At 45.8% G+C, this 14,910-nt stretch overlaps 4 protein-coding genes across 4 annotated transcripts; all 4 read left to right on the plus strand.

The window, feature by feature from the left end:
* Positions 1-4,626: 4,626 nt before the first annotated feature.
* PtA15_9A607 (uncharacterized protein) lies at positions 4,627-5,619 on the plus strand (the record flags this gene model as incomplete). The annotated part of the gene is made up of 7 exons (XM_053172834.1): positions 4,627-4,643; positions 4,769-4,842; positions 4,932-5,099; positions 5,179-5,251; positions 5,323-5,398; positions 5,476-5,535; positions 5,611-5,619. The coding sequence occupies 7 exons, from the start codon at positions 4,627-4,629 to the stop codon at positions 5,617-5,619; spliced, it is 477 nt and encodes a 158-aa protein (XP_053024035.1).
* A 3,051-nt stretch (positions 5,620-8,670) lies between these two features.
* On the plus strand, positions 8,671-10,089 carry PtA15_9A608 (uncharacterized protein; the record flags this gene model as incomplete). The annotated part of the gene is made up of 4 exons (XM_053172835.1): positions 8,671-9,125; positions 9,203-9,244; positions 9,335-9,390; positions 9,482-10,089. 4 exons carry the CDS (start codon positions 8,671-8,673, stop codon positions 10,087-10,089), a joined length of 1,161 nt encoding a protein of 386 aa, XP_053024036.1.
* Positions 10,090-11,162: 1,073 nt separating this feature from the next.
* On the plus strand, positions 11,163-11,913 carry PtA15_9A609 (uncharacterized protein; the record flags this gene model as incomplete). The annotated part of the gene is made up of 5 exons (XM_053172836.1): positions 11,163-11,195; positions 11,267-11,391; positions 11,455-11,507; positions 11,599-11,783; positions 11,869-11,913. 5 exons carry the CDS (start codon positions 11,163-11,165, stop codon positions 11,911-11,913), a joined length of 441 nt encoding a protein of 146 aa, XP_053024037.1.
* Positions 11,914-13,464: 1,551 nt separating this feature from the next.
* On the plus strand, positions 13,465-14,742 carry PtA15_9A610 (uncharacterized protein; the record flags this gene model as incomplete). The annotated part of the gene is made up of 5 exons (XM_053172838.1): positions 13,465-14,009; positions 14,092-14,133; positions 14,207-14,262; positions 14,342-14,592; positions 14,683-14,742. 5 exons carry the CDS (start codon positions 13,465-13,467, stop codon positions 14,740-14,742), a joined length of 954 nt encoding a protein of 317 aa, XP_053024038.1.
* Between the last annotated feature and the right edge of the window lie 168 nt (positions 14,743-14,910).

A 14,910-nucleotide genomic window follows, 5' to 3' on the forward strand; every position in this document is an offset into this window, starting at 1 on the left:
AGATGGAAGTCCCAATATGTACAGTGTTTAATCCAAGCTTATCTATGCCTCTCTGATGGATTTATCACTTTTTGAAGCAGTTTGTCTAATTAACAATGCACTCTCTGCAAGTTTCAAGCTGGAGGTGATCACAAAATTGTCGATGATCTCTAGCGTGCAATCAATGTTCCCTGAGGCTGAGAATATTATGGTGGATTTTATGGCGGTCTTTTAATTAAAACAAACTTATAGGATTGAAACAACCATTTGCAAATGCAATGAAATACTTTACCAAAGAAAAGAAACTAAACTTCTTCTCTTGGCCATTAAAATTTGCATAAGGAGAAAGGAAAAAGCAGGAAAAACAGAGGAAAGAGTGACTCAACTGCAACAAGATTATTTTGTGACTTATTTTCTAAAGGCAGTCAGACTAGGATCTCTAAGAAGTTGATAATTGTCTAATCCTTCAGCAATTCTTCTGGTATGGTTTTCAATTGAGTAGTAGAAAATCATATTGAAAAATGTCTCGGCATATTTCATGTATTTCTTTTTTTTGGTTAGTAGATTGTGCAAACTTCTTCTATGAAGTTTCATCCAAAAATGGAGCAATTTCCACACAGCACTTTGTACGTCCATATAAGTGTATCGGGAGTGGATCCACTGTTCAATTTCAGTCCTTTTGTTGTGAAAAAGAGTTTCCTCCTGTGTTGGATGTTTGGATAGTGGAGCAAACATTGCTTCAATGAGTTCAGCTGCTTTTTGTAACTGATGGGCAACATTGCTCTCCTGTTTGATTGGGCTAATAACAGTTGCTGTGATCATCTCAACATTGAATAAGAATACCAGAACAAAAACCTGCCATCTATATTTTTCTACTCCAATCAAATTGCCAGGAAAATTTTCAAACTTGTACATTCCTAGCTTTTGCCAGTGGTCATACCAAATCAGTGACTTTTCAGAAATTGTTTTGTTTGCTTCTGATTTTAAGTGATCTCTTTCAGATTTGAGGGCTTGTTTCTCTAGATTGGTTTGTTTGTGTCCCCGTTTCCTTCCTTTCCTAGTTCCACACTTAAAGAGCTGATCTACAAGTGATTCATCCTCTTTCAGAAAAAGTTCTCCTTTCTTAGGTTCATCCAATATCATGGCTGAGAGCTCTTCAATCTTTTTGAGATCAACTTGCAGTGGTTTAGTGCCAGTCAACATCCCTTTATCAAACTTTAACTTGTGCGCTATGTTCTGAGATAGATGCACTTGACTGATGGAAGTTGAAAAGACTGGTGGAGTGGTTGTCAGCTCTTTGCTTGGATGATTGTACTTCATGTTTATCAACTTGGCCAGCTTTGCCTTAGTGGTCAGGGTAGCAGTTGCTTGGAAACTGGTTTGGCTGCTTGTCTTTCCAGATAATGATTTGTTTGGATTGGTTGTACTCCTCTTGTCTGCTTTTTCAGCAAGGAAGACATTTGGCTCTGGTTTGGAGGGTTTCCATGTTTCTTTAGTCTCCAGAATCTGTGGACCTGGTTCCCCACTAGTTACTATGTCAAAACCCATCAGTTGCAAGGTTTTTTTGGGTGGTTCTTCTGGAAGAGACGTAGTAGGCAGCACTAGAGAATTTGAATTGGGGTGATGGGATACCAATGTGGAGCTTTTGCGTTTTGAGTTTTGAGGGGTTTCTATTCTTGATGCTGGATCTATCACAAGGGGTTCTTGTGGAATCTTTTCTGTATCAAAATACATACTAAGTCCATTTCCTCTTTGTTCTAAATTATAGAAATTACTGATTGCTGGAGGTTCCCTGAATTGAAATAGTGGAGAAAAGCTAGCAGTACTTATGTCTGTTCCTTGAACATCTTTGGGAAGTGAAAGAAATTCATTATTCTTCAATTCTTGTCTGTTATAATTCAAGAATGGAATGTCTGTGGGATTAGGAGGCAAAGTTTGATTTTTGACCCTTGATGAGGGAACTCCCACTTGGCCATTATGTATGTTTTTTGCAGGATCACCTGAGAATTTTTCAAAGGCATAGCAGAAAGAAACTGAGTAAAAGACAAGCACCAGGTATCTTCTGAGGGATTCCATCCTATGTGCTCAGATGATCTATCGATTTCAAGATTATTATTGCAGGTTGGAGGGTCTTCCTTATGATAAAAGGTATTGAAGAACAGAAGATTGAATTCTGTGCAAATGAAGTGAAGTTGATTCATATCTGTACCATACACTGTAGGAGCAGCCTTGGAGATGAGTCTTAAAGCAGGCCAATAGCTGTTATAAGTGGAAGAAATATGCATAACTCCCAATCAGTTTGCTGCCCAGTTTTTTAAGAGCTCAGCCATCCAAACAAGGGGAGCTCTACAGCTGAAATATACACTCTCAGTGAAATCAGAAAGTTCTTGTTTTAGCAAGGCCAGGATTTCAATATGTAATGTAAGTGGTACTTACACTTGATGAGTGCTGTATGTACAGCCTACAAGATTTCTCACAAAGCAGATAGCAATTTAAGTCTTTGTGCTGTTACTGTTTATGAAAAGTCACACTTCAAAAATACATGTATGCATTTTCAAACCAATTAATTAAAACAGAATAAAATCACCTTTTTTTATAAAAAAAAATTGTCTGAGCCTGGTTCTCTTACGTGATGGCAGTATGAGGACACAAGAACTTCTAGGTGATTCTAGAGATATTTTAGGATACAAGATAAAAAAGAGAAGTAACAAAGAAGAAAGAGATGATTTAAATGATGATGATCTGAGTTTTATACATATAATTATGGGAACTAACATCCTCTGGAAATGTTAAAAGCTGAAGGGTTGGGTTTCAATCCATGTCAGAGACGCAACAGCCAACCCCTAATATCACATTGGCCCTACAGACTCAAGTTTTTCTTTTAAATGCCTGCTATTTTTTTCAACATTTTTTTGAGATAGTTTTTTGGAAGATTTCAGAGGGCTAATAAGAGATTAATTAGATAATATAATCTTCAAAAAATATTAAAAGAAAAAACAATAAAGTCTTGAGGTAGAGATTTACCTAAGATCAGACAAGAAGCCGCTCTCAACTGAGAAAATGTTGAGTGACAGAAATATAGGAAAAGTGCAAGTTTGCAAGTAAGTTCCTTCTGATCTAGCAATTGATCTGTACATAAGCAAGCAGCATTAGCTTTAGTTGGTAGACTCCTGGGTCCTTACCCAGAAGACGCCAAAGGCTCCCAAGATCTGGTTTATTGAGCTTTGTAGAAATGGTGTATGAGTCATGCAAATTTATCTGTTAAAGATTTTTTACTCTTCTAATCAGCTTCTTGTTTCTTTTTTCCAAGCTCAAAAGCCTAATTGCTTACCAATTTTTCCTCGTCCTTCTTGAGCCAAATTGGTTCAGAAATTCTCTTCCCTGTAATTTGTCTACAAGAATGGGATGAAGTGTTAGCTAAACATCTTGCCAGCAACAAGTGAGAATACCAGATGCTCAAATTTGGTGCTGGCTGATATTTTGTCTTTGAGTGACTGAAAATTGGGATTAACAGAGGTTTAAGCTCTTATACAACAGAGGTTGTATCTGCATGCACCATTGAGATGTCATGAGTTTCTTCATCCTTGCAAGTCAGGTCTCCCCGGTCATTTGGCTCGAGTCTGTAGAGCCAGACATGCCACATGCAAGTCCATCCTTGGGAGGTTTCTACGCTCCCCGAGGACAGTCTACTTGTGTTAAGTTTGAGTTTTTGTTGTGACTTGGGTCACTGGGTTACCTGGCTGCGGCTCTCTGCTGCGGAGAAGACTATGTCTCCTCGACCAGAGGCTCCAGTTGAGCCTGTTATCTTATTACAATCAGATTCTACCGCATCACCAGTGTTTCCAGAGCCCCAGTCTCCACTGTTATCTGTTCTTATCCGGTCATTCAATGTGACACCCGCTGGCAAGACTCAAACCAGAACTCGCAGGGCAGTTGGAATGGATTGCACCCATCTAGACATAAAGCTTCTAGGGAATGGTATACTCAGTCAGGCGGATCTTCATGGTGTCATGTCCGCGGAAATGATAGCCGTAGAACTGCTCGGCTGCTGGCCGGGTCCGTTTTGCTCTGCTTGAAAGGATCCTATGTTTGCTTAATCCAGCAGTCATCAATCCTTTTTCTTGGCAAATTTTAGTCAGGCAGTTGGGCAATTTACATACACACACAGCTGTAACATTGTTGTACATATTTATTTATCATCTCTCTTGTTTCCTTTGGGTCAGATGTGATTCTTGTCCGACCCTTGGGCGCGGACCACGACCGGTGGAAACAACTTCCAGAGGTGGCTCCTCTGGAATGGGTTTATGAAACGGACTACATAAAAAATACATAGCCCCCCCAAGGCAATACCCAAAGATGGAACGTTCTAGAGGAGATAATCAAGATCAGCTTGGTGAGGCTTGGTGGCGACGATATTTGCATCAACTTCCAACCGCGGCGGGTCACAGTGATGGGTCAGCAAGACGCGGGCTCGGGTACTCGATCACCCCGATGGTGCCCGCACGTTCGGGGCCGAGTATATATGCTCCCCAGCGGCCGCTGCGACCCAACTCCTCCCAGAGTCCAGACCAAGCCACCAAAAACCTTCACCTCCATATCCAACCAGCCACATATCCATCCAGCTCTGTTTAACGCGCTACGTCCAAGATGGTTGTCTTAGTAACGTGAGCCTCCCTCTTCCTGATCACCTGGACATATCAAATAATCGAGGGGTTCGCTTCGATCAGTGGCCAGCTCACCCATAAAAATCGGTTCCTTGTCCGATCGTCTGACTGCTCTTTCTCCCCAGATCTGATGGCGAGCAGTTCACCATTGACCGGGAAGTCGCGATCAGGAGTGTTCTGATCAAGAACATGATCGAAGGTCAATTGCTTATTCATTCCTCTTATCTTCGTTCGACTTGAATCAACTTCAACTCACTAGGCTCTTTCTTGAAAAAAATAAAACAACAGATGTTGGAGAGTCTGACAACCCGATCCCACTGCCCAACGTCTCAGCCAGTGTGCTGAAAAAGGTCATTGAATGGTGCGAGCACCATAAGAAGGATCCCGAGCCCTCCACCGAGGATCCCGACGACGCTCGGAAACGAGCTACTGAAATCAGCGATTGGGATACTAAATGTGAGACTGGTTCTCGGTCTCAGCTTGCCTTACTTGTTCCTCATGAATGCTCTCCACCCTCTCGTTGGATTATCAACAGTTATCAACGTTGATCAGGAGATGCTTTTCGAGATCATCTTGGCTGCGAACTACTTGGACATCAAGCCTTTACTGTTAGTCCGCTTCCTTCGCAACCTAACCGGTCGACATCAAATGTTAATTCTCCCTCCCTTCTTGATTGTAGGGATGTCGGCTGCAAGTCGGTCGCCAACATGATCAAAGGCAAGCAACCCGACGAGATCCGGAAGCTCTTCAACATCGTTAGTCCCGATCCATTTTTTTCTTACTCTGCTTGGGTGTATCCAGACTTTTTTAAAATCATCATCCTCCCTTTCAGACAAACGATTTCACGCCTGAAGAAGAGGCACAGATCAAGAAGGAAAACGAATGGGCAGAGGTGCAATCTGTTTCATTTTCTAAGACTCGTATCCCTTCATGTTGACTAACTCGTTGCCATCAATTCGATTTGCAGGACCGATGAACGTTTCTTTTCTTCGCGTTCATTTCTTTATTTTGTCTACACACAATCACGAAAAATAACAAAAAAAAACTGTCCAGGTTGTGGTTTGCTCGATAAGACTTGTTTGGAGTTTGACGGGAAAGAGACTGAATTTGCTGCCATGATTGATCATATCTATGATGTAGTAGAGACGCGATACTCCTTTTCACTTGTATTGGCCAATGAGAAGATAAATAACGACTTATCCCCTGTGGGGGTATACCCCATGATATGCAGTAGCTGTGACAAAGGCCCCGTTTGGCAGGGCCCAGCGTCATATGTGGGAATAAACCGCAGCGTAATAATCCGAATAAGCTTTACTAAACCTTATTTGTATTATTACTGGGCTTACGCAATTATAGAGGGCCGTTTGGGACGGCCATCGTAATATAGCGACAGCAGTCCTGTCTGTTTGGTGCGCCACTCAAAAACAAGTCCGGCCTGCGCTTCTCTCCTCCTCAAATCCGATGCCACGATGCCCCCACCGGGCTCCGCAACCCTCGACAACATCCGCCTCTCGCCTCGCTTCCAAGACGAACGCCAGCAGAAAATCATCAAGCTGGTCATCTTGATGGTGATTGTAGCCTCGCTTCGTTTGGGTCAGGAAGCGGAGGCGGGATTGAAGCCTCGGTCGATTGGGGGGGAGGTTTCGAGGATGGAGGTCTCTTGCGTTGGGGTGCCATTGAGTCGCACGGATTCGAGGCTGAAGGGAGCGATTATGACCGCAAATTTTGGGGTCAGGGTGAAATATCCCAAATGGCGGGGGGAATAATGGAGCGTGAACTCCTGTCGTCAACTTTATGACGCTCGGTGGGCTGCCAAACAGGGACAGGGGATAGCGTAATATCCCCTGTCCCCCCAAAAATAATCTGCAAGGTTTTTTATTACGCTCCCACATTTTTGTGGACAGCAGGACCCTGGAAACCCCCTATAAATGGGGGTAATGTAAAATCCAGAATTTTGCCAAAATTCATACATTTTTTGACTTGATTCATACACATTTCATGCCTACACTCAGGGGATTTTCCAGTTTTTCATACATTTTTAATGCCTACCATTGCTGCCGAGGGGGGGGGGGGGGGTGCAGAAGAATAAAATCTTGCTTCAATTTTGCAAAATTTCCATTTTTCTTGTCCTCTATGCAAAAAAGAAAACAATAGGAGGGTTCAATTGTGGGCTTAAGAATGCCTTCTGGTGATTTTCAGCTTAAGTTTTAAGAAGTATTGAGGGAAATAAAATTGGTAAAATTGACTTTTGATGCCCTATGCCAATGGTATAGGCCCTAAGACAAGGGGGGCTGCTGAGGGGGGGAAGGGGCTTTTCTGTTGCACTCTCAGGAATTTCATACATCTTAGTTACCACCCTCCCTTACCCAGGAAAAAATTCATACACTTGAAGTGCTTACCATTGAGGCCAAAAAAGCCCATTCATACCGTTTTTGTGCCTACCATTTTGGGTTTTTGCCAAAAAATTCATACATTTTCATTACCCCCATTTATAGGGGGTTTCCAGGGTCCTTGGACAGCCAAACGGAGCCAAAGTCAGCCACGCGTGCGATCTTCGATCCCGCAAAAGTTGTAGAGCACTGAGCTCGTTTTCCATCTGTCTCCTATACAAACATCCCCCAACTGAATGGATACACAATTAACAATAACTACTGCCATGCATGTGTGTAAGCGTGTTATTCATGCATATCATTTGTAGGCCTTTGAACCTCTTTGAACCACGCAATAACTGGGGAATTCTTCACGCACCAAGCTTTTGTGACATAACTATGATTATGTATTGTGTTTTGAATAATTCTTGGACATTTGGGTAATCCCCCCCTCCATCACAAAAACACCAACTTCACTTGATGTATGCCAAAAATGGGGTTCACTCACAGATTCTACTGGTATTCAGCTACAAATGCCTCCCAGACCCCAAAAGTGTAGCTTTTAAACTTTCCGGTGCAGAACTAGTTTTGGAAAAGTGTCCAAGCTTTTTTCAAAACACAATATTCTGTTGCTCCAATTTCATCTGCACCACCGCCACACATTAGGCCTGCCTTAGCGCTCCTGTGAGCGGCTGGAAAGCAATTCGGCTGGGGGTTGCTTGGTCAGCGAAACAATGTCCAAAGTTCTGGTTCCGCCGACCGTCTCAGGACGTCCGGAAACGGTCGCGGGGACACACTAACTTTGATAGTTGTGCCTCGAATGTTCGGGAGTCGTCACCAAGACGCAGGAACTAGCTGGCTTATGAATAAGGTGATTTGTGGGTATTTAGAGTGGGGCCAACTCTTTTCCTTCTCAGAGAATCGTATCTTTGGCAACGGTAGGTCAGAAACTACACATTTCCTTTGACAAAATTTTGTTACGGAGTGAACGAGGAGGATCTTAGGGAAGCGGTGACGCCGCGGTCCGCCTGCTCGGACATGGTCGTCCAGTGCCCGATCGGTCCCGCATCCACACAACGGGGAGGAGCGGCCTAGTAACCATGGGTCCGGGGCCGGTATGCAACCGCTACTACATAGCCAGCTTACCCCAGCTCAGCAGCTCAAAACTTGTCCTTGGAAAGGATCGGGCGCGACCCGCCCGGAGTCATGACGCGCTTCCAGCACAACCACGGGTCCATCTCACAAGGAAACAACTGGAAAGTTGTCGTCGAGGTATCTTGCTGAATGCAAGCACTTCTCGCGGTTGAAGCCCGGCTGGGGCCTGCTAAATCAATTTGGCAGCCACGCAAACCACTTCGGCAGTAGTGAGAAAAAAGCGTTAGGATCCGTCATCAGAAATCTGAGAAGCAGGAGTCGCCTTATTCACAAGATAAAACCTGAGGGTGGAGACCACTCAGAACCAAGTCGCGTTCCTCCCTGTCCCTGCATTTCCCGCCTCTTACAAACTACGTGTAGCGGTTCATTTCTCCAACTAACATTGAAATCACACAGCTTGCACCAGTCAGTAATCCTGAATCGCCATCAGTATTCTTTCACACTCTCATCAGCGCAGCCTCTTATTTCTTCAACCCTAGCCTGGAGGCAGGTAAAGCTTCAAAATGGTTTTGATATCCGCCACACTCCTCCTCCTCATTCTCCATGTCCAGGTGTTTACTTTCGGTCTTGGTAAAGAGCACTCTGCGAGCGGGAAATCAAAACTCAAACTGAAGGACTCTCAAACTGTACCCACGCCTCCTGGAGAAGCCCAGCAAGCGGCAGTACCTCTGCAGCTGGTAGCACCTCCAAGCGGTCAAAGACCCCCGAGTGCATTCGATCAGGACGAAGCTGGGAACAACTTGGTCGACCTGATGTCTAAGCTTAATGCGAACTTGGAGGGAATCACCAATTACGGAAGTGATATATCCGACATTCAGGACGGGGCTTCTAGAGTAATCCGCTTGCTCCCACAAGTCAACACCATAAGGACTGCTGTTTTAGCTACTGTTCCTAGCCCCAACGCAGGTCAGCTCAACAGCGACAATCAATTCGCTGGTGAGGCTGCTGAGCGATTAGCGTGAGTCGTCTCACGATCTTATCTTTGCCTTCAACTTCATAGGCTGATGCTTCTCCATCCGGGGGTTTTCTTCTCAGGCTATCAATGACAGAGATTTTAAACAATCCTTTCGATGCAAAGTAAGTTTTGTTCTTGAAATACTTACAGGCACGGTGAGGTTATAAGGGCAGATAATCTGAAGTACTGACATGCTCTCCATCTAAACTTAGCATAATTCGAAAGGAGTACCCACATATTCGCGAAAGCTTCAGGATAATTGCCGGTGGTATGTCAAAGTCCTTCGCTGGGGTTACACTCCAGCAAGACCTCTGACTGATGGTCGAAATTAAAATTAATTGTTTCTTTTTCCTCGACAGTTTTTGGGGAGCTCGCCGCCACAGCCAATCCGCAGGCCGCCGCCGGGAACGCACGAGTTCAAGGACTAGTGCCCGGGGGGGACACTGCTACGGACATTTCCGCAAACCAGCCGGGTTTGATTTCTGCGAAGGGACTGCTGCCATCGAAGGGACTATTAACGTCGAAGGGACTGCTAACATCTAAAGCCTTGAAAGAAAATTTCGCCGAAAGGAAAACCGCCAAGCTGACGGAAAAGGCGGAGCGACAAAATACTGAAGGGGGAAGAGCAAAAAACAGGGTCTCGCAAGAATCCTTTGAAAGGAAACGAATCGACCTCAAAGAAAAGGTGGAAAGATTAATTCCTGAGGAAGGGAAGTCAAAAGATAGAGGTTCAAAAGAATCTTTCAACCAGAAGGAGAAAATGAACCTGAAGGAGAAAACCACAAAACCCACATCCGAGGAGGGACGGAAAAATGATAAGCCCTTGGTACAAGCAGCCAAGCAATTTGGAGAAAATTCCACAGCAGACTCACCGGCCAGGCAACATACCGAAGGTCCGACCATGAAAGATCGGTTAAGGCAGTTAAGCGTGACAAAACCAGCACCGAAACCGATCTCAAAGGCGTGAAAATCATGGGGAGCAGCAACGGCATCGCACGAATCGACCGATCTTTTGGGGTTTAGCTCTGACTTCTTTGTAAAAAAAAACTAATTATCAATGCTTTCTATCAACCTCTCACTCTGTTTTCTCTTGGTTTGACTTACTGTATCTTTTGAAGCGGCATTGATAACATCATTTCTTATCAAAACAATCTGGGATTTTGTTGTCTTTATAGCCCGCACATGCTGGGCAAATTTATTAAACATTTTTATCCATTTGCAATTATTCTAAATTGGGTTTGATAATTGATTCAACGTAATTACTGCCAGTAAATAAAATATAGACAAATGTATAGCATTGCGCTTGCCATCTGATACTTTGTCAAGTTGACCAAGTGGGCTTCAACATTTAAGTTCCGGAGATTTGCTAGAAAATGTCTCAGCCTCTCATGCCATTCCGATTCTCGCACCGTATTTCCCGCTCAGTTGCTCCACCATTTTCCTCCCGCTCCCCGAGGCACTCTTCCTCCTTATTATACTCGCGTAATGCAAGCAAGAGGGTCGAGATTTTTATTAGATGTTTCCTGGAAATTGTTTCTAGAACATTCAAGTAGTAGACCCTACTCACAACAGTTCAAGACGAGGATTTTGTTGCGGGAATGTTCAGGTAGAGGAAAACATATGCGTTGAGATTGTGGATTGCAACGGATCTTGCTCTGAGTCTTGGGTGTTGTGTACCGCCACGAAATGCTGGTTCGAACGGGTGTCTGGCGGGTCCTGGAAGGTGCTGGCTCCGGTCCTGTGCTGTTCCGGGCCGTGAATGCTGGCACCTTCGGATTCTTGTGATGATGATGTCCGACTACTGCCCGGACCGTCGGATCCGAGCGATATTCCCGGTCCCGCGGTCTTGTGCCGATCCACTGTGAGGTCGAGCGGGGACTCGGCGGTATGTACCCGAATTGACCGACGGATATCCTGAACTCTTCAATCGACAAACAGGCCCCTACTTCGAATCGCGTTCCGGCATCACCAACGATATCCTTACACCACTCGACCCGCTTGGATACGTTACCTTAACCGACTCACTCACTTAAAATTGATATGGCCGACCCCGAGTTAGAGGCGATTCGACAGGCGAGTGGATAAATTATCTGTATGAAGCATTAGACGCTTGCCTATCTGATGCTGACCCAATCGCTCTATAGAAACGATTGGCAGAACTTGCTAGTCGAGAGGATGGCCCCAGTTTACCATCCTCAGTTATGTCGAAACTGGGTGGCCAGCCTGCAGGTGGCGGCGAAGAAGACGCGAAGAAGGCCGAAAACGAAGAGTAAGCTTACTACATATTTCGAACCTCATCGTCAGAACTCAAATAATTTGCTATCCTTTACAGGATTCGCAGAACAGCAGTAAGTCAGATAATCGATAACGATGCTCGCGAACGATGTGGGTAAAACTTTCTCTGAATCTGTCAACCAAAACATCTTATCAAAAAAGGTCGGAGGCATGCGTTAGTTAAACCAGCTCCGGTGAACAGTATCGCGCATTGCTTTGGTGCGACCCCAACGTGCACGACAAATTGAAGATATGCTCCTAAGGATGGCTCAATCTGGTCAGCTGAGAGGAAGGGTTACGGAGGAACAGCTGATCAGTGTTTTGGACCAACTGGAGCGTGCGGAAAGTGGCTCTACTGCATCTGCCAACGAACCCAAGAAAATTACTGTGCGTTTTTTAACCTCTTGTGATGATCATCCAACTTCTTCCAAACCATTGAGTTGACGGCCATGTGTTTTCTCCCTGGAAACAGTATGTGCGGAAAGATGCATTCGATGATGACGATTGGGATTTGTAAATGATACCAGTTCCCCAAGTTCTCACTATACCAAGACTTTTTTTCTTCTTGCAGATCAATCCAGCCTCTCCATACTGTCGGTCAGCCTCCCACGAAAAGCGACCCTATCCATATCTCTGAAAAAGAAAACATTACCGCAACGGTCCCTTTATTAACAAAATAGGCGGAACTTCAGGGATCAAATCCTAACTGAAAATGATCAAACTCTCCAGAAGTCGATGTCGAATGATTTTCAAAATGTCTTTCAACTCAATCTTACAACACACGAAGGACTGATTGGCTGGTTCAGCTGATGCCTCGGCGAATGTGATGCATGTCTTGTTTCTTCCTCATCGAAATGAAATACAGGCTAGGTCTAGCTTGTTGCTCTCGCCAAACAGAACCTCGCACTGGAGGTGTCCTCAGCCCGACAAGGATCGCAGATTCATTTGTTGGCTTGAGCCTACATGTTGGATATGTACTGCCTTTGGTGATTAGCTCAAGCCTGCCGCGGCAGGCTTGGATGTATCAGCGGCTAGCGAAGAGGCCACAGCATCAGCACGCTGCTGCCGTGAGAGCGATTGTCCATTAGGAATTGACTCGTGTACGAGTCCAATGTGTACCATATCTATCACATTGCGCTCAGCTCCGACTCAGTCAAGAGGCATCACTGAATGACTGGCACTCCGGGCCTCTCGCTCGCAAGATGATAAGTTGGGCTTGCCCATTGGGCGAGGCGCTGCGTTGCTTGAGTAGAGGGCGATTGAAAAATTCCAACAATAAACAGAAACTAATGAAAATGACTCTTTCCATCTGCCCCGACGGGCAGGTACATACATACATATTTACTTGGTAACCGAAGTGACGACCGGCCCGTAAACTAAGGCGACCGAGCTTTTTTGGAAACGTGAGAGCGGACAAAAGCCAGCTCTCACTCAACCAGAAGCTACCAGCATGAACCAATCCACCATATTGCCTTCAACAATGAGTCGCGATTTTTGTGCTGTCGAGGGCTGCTACCGTGAAGTTGTCAACTGGAATTATCCAAGTTCGAGTTCGACCTCGTCATGACAGCCCGATCCAGAAACAGTCCTGGTGGGAAAGGCCCCGAACAGCTGCTACAGCCTTCAATTGTGCAACCGTAGCGCCAAAAATCTGGAAAGCGATGGAGATGCTGCCGACGACCCCGCAAAAAAAATAAAAGGTCATTTATTCATCACATTTTACTTCAATTTGAAACCAAGGTCGGGTACAATGGATTAAATGAAGGATGCTGGGTGCTTCGAGGGTTACCTGACTGCCGAGTACACCGCAAGCTTTTCAATTTGTCACCTTTGGCATGCATGTAGACAAATTTTGCTCGATGGAAATTGGTGGACTTGTTGGATATATAAGCTCAGTAGATTGACGTTCTTACCTCCCCATCTCCATCATCAGCTAACGAGTTTTCAAGAACAGTTACACTTTTAAGATCTCTAAAACCAAAAATCAATCAATTCAATTTTCAAGAGGCTGGTCTCTTTGATCGTTAAGCTATTAGATATTACTTACCACTTAGTATAAATCGACAAGATGAACCCAACCACCTGCTTTTTTGTCAAGCTATCTATCCTAGTTGCTTTATCATGCCAAGTACTCGGATCTGACCACTTCGGCGGCGACGGCATCCTTTCTAAGCTCGAAGCCCTCCACCATGATGACCCAGCCCGAAGACTTCGTCGTCGACAGATCGAACTAGGTGGGGCGACTGACCCGAAAGTTGATGCCACCCAAGCGACCGCAGCAACAGCAAAGGATAACACCAAGGTTGATGCCAAGGGCGATTTACCCGCGCCAGCTGGCGCGAAGGATGCCAACAACAAGCCCCAAAACCTCTCCAAGGAGGAACAGCTTGCGACTAAGCTGTTCGAGGGAATCATCGAGATGGGCGTCGGCTTGGAAGGCGTGACCAACTTGGGAAGCAGCACGAAGGAAATCGTCGACCAGAGTAAAAAGGTCTCCCAGATGCTCCCAACGGTCAAGACTTTGACGACCGAGTTGCTCGGCGCCGCTCCGAAAAAGAGCGACGAGCTCAACAAGGCTGTTGAGGAGTCCACCAAAGCCGGCGAGGCAATCACGTAAGTAGACGCTTCTGGCAACACAGATTCGGACCCTTGCAGAAAAAGTCTAACACTTTTTTGCCGAACAATGTGAATGTAGTAAATCCCTCATAGCCATCGAAGCAAAAGTCGATGACGCCAAGTGCGTTCACCCATTTCGCCTGTGATGTGTTGATAGAGCGAACGAAGCTGACGTCTGCTCCTCACATCATCAGCGTCATAAAGCAGGAATACAAGAACTTGGAGAAATCGTTCTTGCAAATCCTCAAGAGTGAGTCGCGTCAGTTTCTGGAGAGCGTATGAGAGGGCTCAGCAGACTGACGGCGATGAAATGGCTTGATGGGATGCAGCTTCGGACGGCCTCGCGGTCGCGGCGATCCCGAAGCTCGCCGAGCAAGCGAACCAAGCGCATGTTGAAGAAGCGGGCGGCGCGGCAGTGAAGGTGGCGGGCCCGAGCGGCGAGGCGGCCGGGGGCGCGAACGCCGCGACAGCGTTGAGCAACAAGGACGAGGGGAAGAAGGCCGATGCGCCCAAGGATGCGGGCGACAAGGGCCTGGTGGCCGAGAAGAAGGGCGACGGAGCTAAGCTCGGCGAGCTCAAGGTGGACGAAAAGGCCGCCGCCCCCGCCGCCGCTCCCGCCGTCGCTCCGGCCGCCGGTGAGCCACAGACGGCCGCTCCGGCCGCCGTTGAGCCGAAGGCCGCGGCTCCTGAGGGGCCAATCGACACCGGCGTGGTCATCCCTGGACAGTAGTCTCTTCGCAAGAAGAAGAGAATCCTGCCTGGGAACTTCCTGCCCGGAATATATGTATCTATTTCTGAATCGTAGCATGCCTTGAGCCATCACACATGTAATTAGCTATGTTCTTCTAAGACTGGACTTCCATATTTTCAAGACTCGAATACAATAATTTTTATTAGT

Source organism: Puccinia triticina, chromosome 9A (assembly GCF_026914185.1).
Source record: "Puccinia triticina chromosome 9A, complete sequence".
Classification (NCBI taxonomy): domain Eukaryota; kingdom Fungi; phylum Basidiomycota; class Pucciniomycetes; order Pucciniales; family Pucciniaceae; genus Puccinia; species Puccinia triticina.